This window comes from Littorina saxatilis, linkage group LG15 (assembly GCF_037325665.1).
Source record: "Littorina saxatilis isolate snail1 linkage group LG15, US_GU_Lsax_2.0, whole genome shotgun sequence".
NCBI classification, from domain to species: domain Eukaryota; kingdom Metazoa; phylum Mollusca; class Gastropoda; order Littorinimorpha; family Littorinidae; genus Littorina; species Littorina saxatilis.
In genome coordinates this window covers 8,161,554-8,170,968 of record NC_090259.1, presented here as the reverse complement: position 1 = coordinate 8,170,968, position 9,415 = coordinate 8,161,554, and the positions used below count along the sequence as shown (strand labels likewise).

Genomic DNA, 9,415 nt, shown 5'->3' with positions numbered 1-9,415 from the left:
CGGAGGGAAACACAGGCTGATGGACAGACAGTACAAGTTTAAATAAAGAAACAAAGACAGACGAGTAAAGACAACGAGGTTAATGCTAACATGAAACTTATCAACTGATCAACTCATTATCCTTTCTCTGGTCAGTGTTGACTCACAATACCATCACTCAAACAATACCATCAAGTCGAATTCTAAATTCTGGCTAAACTTTTAACAGCCCGGAAACTGTCTTTTCTTCTTCTCCTGCTGCCACTTGCACCGTCTTCACTTCTCAGTTCTTGTCTTTTGTTTCGTTTAAAAGAAAACACTTTCAGTAGCAGGGCTCGCCGCGGAAGCTTAGAGGGCCCCAAAGGGGGGGTATCATCACGATCACGGGAAGGGAAATTTTAGCTTTCACGATCACAGTTACCTTGATTTTTGTTTTCACGATTACAAACACCTTGACGAATAGAGGATCATAGAGTGATACAGCTGTGAAAAAATGTACGTTGAAATTAAAATGCTTTGCAATAATGCCCATCACGATCACGAACACAAATGACGATCACGATCACGAGACTTAATTTTCTTGTCATCACGGATCACGGGCAAAGTCCCATCACGATCACAGAAATGGAAATTTCGGCAATCACGGTCACAGAAAGGTCAAAAAACGCCAATCACGATCACGATTTTAAACCCTTTGGGACCCTCAGCTTAACCTAGAGGGTCCTTGGAACCCCAACTTTTAATTGTATGGGGTCCTTGGGGTCCTTGGACTGACTCCCTGAGTGGAACTTTAGAGGGCCAAAAGACAAGGAGATTCATATTCTTGATTTAGGATGTCACATTCCTCGCCGACACATACCGTGCCCCCTGGTGCGCTCATGATTGTTAAAGTAATGCCGACTTTTGTCAACTCTGTGCCCTTGACAAAAACGTGATGGTCATATGGGTAAAGATTATCTCCTGGAACTTGCATCAGTAGAGATTTGGCACAGCGTTTTCTGAAAGCAGTTCTGATGGTACGCATGCGGACAACGAATAATTATGTAGTGGCGTCACGTCCCGGGACCCGCTCTAGTCCGTTTTAGTGCGTCGTGGCCGGACCCCCTCCATGAATTTCTAGTTCGTGTTTTCGGCTTCCAGTGCGTATAGAACGCAGGGACGCACAGTTTGGGGAACACAGTAGTAAATATCACGACCACTGTTAAGGGCACAGTAAGCCTCCCGTAAACCATCACAGAGCTCCCCGAGCGTCTAAATACAGTACAAGCATACTTCCATTTGAACGCTCACCGAACGGGAACATCCTGGCTGCTTTCTGTCGAGCGTGAGACATTTTCCAAGAATTTATTTTCGTGGACTTGGTCCTCTACAACAATGGCGCCTCGTTTTGGTGCTAGACCTAACTTTTAAAATCTAAATAATAAATTGACAGCTTGTTACACAAACATTCTTTAATCATAAAAGAATTCGTTTTTCATCAAGACAAGATCAGAACAATTCGAAGTTGTGAAAGTTTAAAAAAAGAAAAGCCCGGAAGCAGGGTCACGCAAGGGTCGTGGCAGACGACGGTTTTATCAGTGCAAATCGCCGTTCCTCTCAACAGTCAAAAGCCATCGCTAGAGTTCTTGTGAACCACAGCCGTTGTTTCGTGCATAAAAAACGTGCTTTTGTAGATAAGCTCACGTCGAGTCGCATTCAAATGACTAACTATGACGACTGCATTGTGAAAAGGGAAAACTGGATCACACGGGTTCACGATGGCTCAGGGGTAAGATAAACCACGCAAAAAAAAATTCTTTGAAAATTGTTCGCTCTTTACGGAGGGCACCTAGGATGTTCTCAATTGGTGAGTGTTTAAATGAAAGGGTGTTTGTACTGTGTGTAAAAGCCTGACCGTATCTGTGATGGTTTACGGGAGGCTTACTCTGCCTTTAATTCTGCACCCGTATGAGTGCTAATAGTCTTTGGTACGTTGCCGAGAGGGATAACCACTTCTGAAACTTTGATAGAAGTACTTGCCTCCCTTGCACTGTATATGGCTGCTTCACATGAGTGTATTAAAGTTTCAGAAGTGGTTATCTCTTTTGGCAAGTTGTGTGATTGTCTGTGAGAAGACACTGAACAAAACAAAACAAAAAAAAACAACAAAAAATAAAAATAAAAAATAAAAAAAATAAAAAACAAATTTAAAAAAAAATTATAAAAAAAAGACACTGAACAAATCAAGTTACCTTTCCCTGTTTCAATCCCGTGAAAACCATCTTGTATAGCACTAAAGATTTCCCCAGGCTTTCACATAGGTTAAGAGCACCTTTCTGTTTGGACACATACCACAAATCACCAGCCTAGAGTGCTTTCTGTGCACAGTATAGCATTTACTTTATTTGATGTATTAATTAACCCCCCCCCCCCCCCCCCGCATTTTTATTTTTTATTTTCATACAAAGCCGGGTTTTCCCGAGTAACATGCCCCTAATGGCTTTGCCGTGACGGCGTAAAACTTTCATTTCATTGTATTAATTAATTTATTTTATTTTATTTTATTTTATTCTATTTTATTTTATTTATTTTATTTATTTATTTATTATTGATTTATTTGTTTATTTATTTATTCATTTATCTATTTTATTTTATTTTTATTCTATTATATTTTATCTTATTATATTATATTTTGATTTATTTCATTCTGAATTGATTTTGTTAGTCAAAGTCCATTTGCGAAATAAATTCATTGAAGAATTCTCACTTTGAATCCACAGGTCCGTTGGTTATTGGTATCCATAAAGACGCTCTTATTCTATGCAGAAGTATGGACAGATGAATGACGGTACAGAATGCATACATGACCTTTTCCACGGGAGGGGACCGGCACGGTTGGCCTAGTGGTAAGTCGTCCGCCCCGTGATCGGGAGGTCGTGGGTTCGAACCCCGGCCGGGTCATACCTAAGACTTTAAAATTGGCAATCTAGTGGCTGATCCGCCTGGCGTCTGGCATTATGGGGTTAGTGCTAGGACTGGTTGGTCCGGTGTCAGAATAATGTGACTGGGTGAGACATGAAGCCTGTGCTGCGACTTCTGTCTTGTGTGTGGCGCACGTTATATGTCAAAGCAGCACCGCCCTGATATGGCCCTTCGTGGTCGGCTGGGCGTTAAGCAAACAAACAAACAAACCACGGGAGGGAGAGTACAATTACAGGCACACTCCTTCGCGTGAAAACATCTGCTCACCAACTCAGATCTGGTCAACATTTTACACAAGATGACCATCCCTCCACTTGGTAACATACACATAATGAAACCCTGTGTCTATTTCTGCACAGTGGACATTTTTCAATGATTTAATTTCGTAAAAGCAACTTGTGGCTTTTTGAGAAATAAATTCATTAGAACAATTCAAGTTCACCCCAGTAAGTGTCATCTTCCGAGGGTAGCCTACCGCAGCGGCCTGACATCCTTCCCTGGAGTGTCTGTAACATTTGTGAGGGTGCCCAGCTCTCTGTGGTGCCCAGGTGTCTGACCAACACTGGGGGCTCATGGACTCGACAAAGTCTGGCGGCGGAACGAAGTTCAGGGGTGGATGTTGCAGGAGTGCTGGGACGGGGCGGCGTGGGAGCATACTGGGAGAAGGAACAAGCGTCGGGACAAGCAAAAAAGAGGATGAAACAAACAAAAATAAAATAAATACATAAAGAAGAAAAGAAGAGAGAAAAAAAAAGAAAAAAAAAGCACAAGTTCACCCCAGTAAGCAGTCAGGGTGTTGATTTTTGGTATGAGACCAACTAGAGAGACGGTCCAGCCCCATGTCAAAGCCTGGCAGATCTGAGATGGTGAGCACAGATGTTATCAAGGGAAGGAGTGTGAGTTTAAGCAAACAAAACAATTACAGCACAGAACAACGAATTGAACAGCTTTTTCATAAGAAATAAACTTAAACGCTGTACACATGAATTGCTTTGTACTGGCCTTTACTGTTAGTAAACGAATTGCAACTGAAAAAAACCTACAGTCGAACCTAGTACCTGCCCTGGCGGCCACCTCTCGATAACAACCACCTACCAACAACAACGGTGAAGTATCCCCGACGGGTCGTTCCTCTATAATATAATACAGCGACCACTTTTGGTCGGCCCCTTGGGTGGGCGTTTGAGAAAGGTTCGACTGTATTTGAAACGATAATAAGTAGGCATGATAACGGTCAGATGAATAAGACAACAGATACGAATGCGATCACTTACGAAACAAAACGAGCTGCAACACTAAACCCATCATCGACAACACTGAAATGAAAAGAAATACGACGAAACTGATGACAAGCAATGTGAAAAACATTGACATCAAGTATCATTTAGAGATGTGAATATATTCATAGATATTCTTGCAGACGCTTTGTGATTATACAGAATTCTTTCAATAGTGTTCCTTATTTTCGTTATAATTTGTTACGTTTTTCTGGAAGCAAGAAATGTCACGACAAGAACAATAATAAACGAATACATTGACTTTTGGATTTCAAAGACTGCACCGGTCTGGTAAGTTTACATGAAAATTCAACGACCATGACCATGTTGACGTCATACTGTCTAAGTTGTCAGCATTGCAGGCACAATTGTTTTCTCCACTACTGTATGGTTGTGACGTCAACTTCGGTGTTATTCTTCCAGGAAGATTTGGGCCATGTCAGGGCCACGAATACGTCAGAGTGACGCCATGAAAACGATGGTGTGACGTCACGGAATGTCAGCGTGACGACAAAGTTGCTTTAGGATATGGCCAGGAAGGCACTAAGGTGACGTCAGAAAGAAAGAGTCACGGTGACGTCACTCATCGTGACTTCATTACGAGAAAACCTGCCTTACGAGGTACTGGCGAAGAATCGGTAATCCCGGGAAAATCGGACGTTTGCACCATCTCGCCACAGAAGGTAATATCACCCAACTTCTGCTGACGTCAGGATGTGACACCATTTTCTACGTGACGCCATCATAAGGTGACCTGTCTGACGGTGAACTGGCGAGGCATTGGTACACACAATCACTCGTAGGTTTGAACCATCTTGCCGCAACATATCATCCCGTCAAGCTTCGATTGACGTTAGCATGTGATGTCAGGGTGACGTCATTCTCTGTGTGACGTCATCACACGGTGACCTGCCTGACGGGGGACTGGCGAGGCACGGGTACACCAGGGCACTCAGAGGTTTGAACCATCTTGCTGTAACATGTAATCCCATTGAGCTAAGGTGACGTCATTTTCTGCGTGACGTCATCACAAGGTGACCTGCCTGACGGGGGACTGACGAGGCATGGGTACACCGGGACACTCGGAGGTTCGAACCATCTTGCCACAACAGGACCAGTGCTGCCCCCCAGGGTGTCCGGGCTGGCCGTGACTGCAGCCTTGAGACTGACCACCTGCGGATGAATGACATGTACATGGTTAAAACGTTTAAGTATAGTCCTGCGGCTTTAAAACTGAAACAAAGGAAACTGAATTAATTCACCTTTATGATAACCACTTCTTCCCTTTCTGCATTTCGGTAGGCGTTGAGACGGGCGCAGTCGCGAGGTGGTAAGACGTCGGCCTCCTAATTGGGAGGTCGTGAGTTCGAATCCCGGTCGCTGCCGCCTGGTGGGTTAAGGGTGGAGATTTTTCCGATCTCCCAGGTCAACTTATGTGCAGACCTGCTAGTGACGTAACCCCCTTCGTGTGTACACGCAAGCACAAGACCAAGTACGCACGGAAAAGATCCTGTAATCCATGTCAGAGTTCGGTGGGTTATAGAAACACGAAAATACCCAGCATGCCTCCCCCGAAATCGGCGTATGCTGCCAGAATGGCGGGGTAAAAACGGTCATACACGTAAAAATCCACTCGTGCTAAAAACATGAGTGAACGTGGGAGTCTAAGCCCATGAACGAAGAAGAAAAAGAAGAAGAAGAAGGAAGGCGTTGAATGTATTCTCTTTCCCGTGTCAACAGTGGGGCTCATCGTCTCAGATCTGGCCTGGCTCTTACGTAAGATCAGACCATCCCTCCACTTGCTCACATATTAAACATCAACAGCCTGGTTGCTCTCTGTCCACAGATAAATAAATCCCTGCGCCTTGAATATGTGCGCGATATAAATTGCATAAAAAAAAAAAATTTTTTTTTTAAATCCCTGCGCTTAGAACTGTACCCACGGAATACGCGCGATATAAACCTCATATTGATTGATTGATTGACAACTCCTTTTATTTATGTGTCAGCCAGCAAGTTGAGTTTGGTGTCCTTTGCTATACTTTCTTTAAAACTTTTTACTCGGAAAGACAAGGAGAAAGAGTGAGACGGACAGGGGTCCACCAAAGGGGCAGAGAGAGAGAGAGAGACTGACTATTTGGGTTTAACGTCCTCTTAGACCAACTGGTCTATATTGGGACAGGTATTGGTAATACGTTGAAGATATGGTGTGATACTTTGATTCGAACAAGCCCGCTGTGGCTGTCTTCTTCAACACACCAGCATTGGGTTTGTCTCGTCAAAGTATCGAAATACGATCATGATAATCGGAGACGAGAGATGATGCATGCGTGTCTTCGTGTTTTCCAAGCCCTGAGACTTTCGCTGTGAACGTGGGATCTTTTTCGTGCGCATGTGTGCACACGGGGGTGTTCGGACACCGAAGAGAGTCTGCACAAAGTTGACTCCGAGAAATAAATCTCTCGCCGAACGTGGGGATCGAACCCACGCTGATAGCGACCAACTGGCTACAACGCCAGCGCGCTACCAACTGGGCTACATCCCCGCCCCTAGAGAGAGAGAGGGAGAGAGAGAGGGAGAGGGAGAGGGAGAGAGAGGGAGAGAGAGAAGGAGAGAGAGAGGGAGAGAGAGAAGGAGAGAGAGGGAGAGAGAGAGAGAGGGAGAGAGAGAGAGAGGGAGAGAGAGAGAGAGGGAGAGAGGGAGAGAGGGAGAGAGAGTCGGAGAGGGAGAGAGAGTCGGAGAGGGAGAGGGAGAGAGAGAGAGAGAGAGAGATAGAGAGAGAGAGTAAGACGCACAGGCACAGATAAATGCGCGCGTGCGCGTGTGTGTGTTTGTGTTAGTGTGTGTGTGCGTGTGTATGTGTGTGTGTGTGTGCGTGCGTATGTGCGTGCGTGAGTGCGTGTATGATGTGTGCGCGTGTGTTAGTGTCTGACAAGCATTTCTCAACACTCACCCGGCATAGTCCCTCTGCATCCACACGGCACATCCATTCGTCCCCCAGAGGAACACATGGTGCAGCATTGCCACACCCCCTTGTGTTGCCGCCACTGAGCCTTCACCTTGAACTTAAAGGGGCTGTCCTGTAGAGCAAAAACGTCACTGTGACTGTGTAAGAGAAGAATTCCAAAAATAACTCTGTCGGGTTTGCATGAGGTGTGAAAGAGTGAATGCACTTTTTTTTACACGGACAAACATTGGAGGGGCCAATCACTAGCGAAGTGTGTCGGACACACGTGGACAGGAGCATTTGTGAAGTTAGTTGTCAGAGGGAAAACAAGGGTATTCACTCTTCCACATCCGATACAAACCCGACGGTGTTATTTCCCAATATCGTTAATATTCTAATTTGTGTGAGTTTGTTACTCTTGTGTTGCATCTCCTGAAGTCACAATGCGCAGGCACAAGCAAGATCGATCCTAACACATACAAATACAACAAGTTTAATGAAATAGTTAAACCTAGCAAAACCAATTATTGCGACAATTTTCGTACCTCAACTAAAGCATTCATTCCCGTACGCGTGTTATTTCAGTCAACATTGCTTTGCCATTTAAGCGACTCCACATCCGGCAGACTTTTCGGACCAAAGGGGGTCACGTGATATGCCACCGCTGAATTAGGGGTTACCAAAAAATCGACCTGACAAAAACTTGAATGTACCCATTGAAAATCGACAACATTTTAGAAAAAATAATTTTCAATTGTTTCTGACTCAAAAACTTGAAAAAGACTTGATGGCGAACGTCTCTTACTCCCGAGAAGCTTTACAAATAACATTTTCATCGCGTTTCTCATGGGGAGACTTCATACTAAACACTTCCAGGCTGGCTACAGTGACGGTTCTCTTACCTTGGCAGGCTGGCTATCAACGATCATGAACAGAAAGACAAAGCCTTCCTACGCCGGTGTAAACTTCACTATTGCACCGATACCGCCGTTGCGTATCCTACCTTAATTGGTTGGCTGTGTTTTACCGTGAGTGATATATCATAGCTTCAGAGACTGGCTTTATTTTAAAGCCCTGAACGGATGGCTACAGTGACGTATCCAAACCTTAAAAGGCAGGCTATATTTAACCGTGATAGGCTAGCTACAGTGACGTATCCTACCTTAACAGGCTGGCTATATTTAACCGTGATAGGCTAGCTACAGTGACGTATCCTACCTTAACAGGCTGGCTATAAACAGCCACGTGCAGAAAGTGAAAGCTTTGCGATACAGGTGTTAGCTCCAGACTGGCTATATTTTTACAGTGATAGGCTGGCTACTGTGAGTGACGTATCTTACCTTGACAGGCTGGCTATCCACACCCACGTGCAGAAAGTAAAAGCTTTGCTATACAGGTGTTAGCTCCAGACTGGCTATATTTTTACTGTGATAGGCTGGCTACCGTGACGTATCCTACCTTAATAGGCTGGCTATATTTTTGTTACCGTAATAGGCTGGCTACCGTGAGTGACGTATCTTACCTTAATAGGCTGGCTATATTTTTACTGTTATAGGCTGGCTACAGTGACGTTTTTTTTACCTTGACAGGCTGGCTATCCACACCCACGTGCAGAAAGTAAAAGCTTTGCTATACAGGTGTTAGCTCCAGACTGGCTATATTTTTACTGTGATAGCCGGGCTGGCTACCGTGACGTATCCTACCTTAATAGGCTGGCTATATTTGTTACCGTAATAGGCTGGCTACCGTGAGTGACGTATCTTACCTTAATAGGCTGGCTATATTTTTACTGTGATAGGCTGGCTACAGTGACGTTTTTTACCTTGACAGGCTGACTATCCACAGCCACGTGCAGAAAGTAAAAGCTTTGCTATACAGGTGTTAGCTCCAGACTGGCTATATTTTTACTGTGATAGGCTGGCTACAGTGACGTTTTTTTACCTTGACAGGCTGACTATCCACAGCCACGTGCAGAAAGTGCGAGCCTTGCTGCACAGGTGTAAACTTGAGACTGTAGGTGCCGTTCTTCTGCAGGTGTATGCCCACAGGTCTGCTCCTGGAACACGAGGAAGACACATACAGGCATAAAAAGGGTTGCCACTGGGCACACTGTGAAAGGCGTGGTGTGGTAGTGATCGCGCGAGCCATTTGCCGAAAGACTTTCTCTTCACAAGTGTTACCAAGTATACGAAACACTCGAATTACCGACTTTGGAATAAAAGCCAGTCAAAACTGACAGGAGTTGGTTGTG

General features: G+C 44.7%; 1 protein-coding gene across 1 annotated transcript in view; it reads right to left on the bottom strand.

Annotated features, from left to right (window-relative positions):
- Window positions 1-3,485: 3,485 nt before the first annotated feature.
- LOC138948420 (E3 ubiquitin-protein ligase TRIM45-like) overlaps window positions 3,486-9,415 on the bottom strand; it is a 19,199-nt gene continuing 13,269 nt past the window's right edge. Inside the window, exons 6-8 of the mRNA XM_070319954.1 lie at window positions 9,106-9,220; window positions 7,171-7,297; window positions 3,486-5,390 (exon numbers count right to left, since the gene is read on the bottom strand). Coding sequence (XP_070176055.1) covers window positions 5,245-5,390; window positions 7,171-7,297; window positions 9,106-9,220 — 388 coding nt within the window. The 3' untranslated portion in view covers window positions 3,486-5,244. The remainder of the gene's footprint in view (window positions 5,391-7,170; window positions 7,298-9,105; window positions 9,221-9,415) is intronic.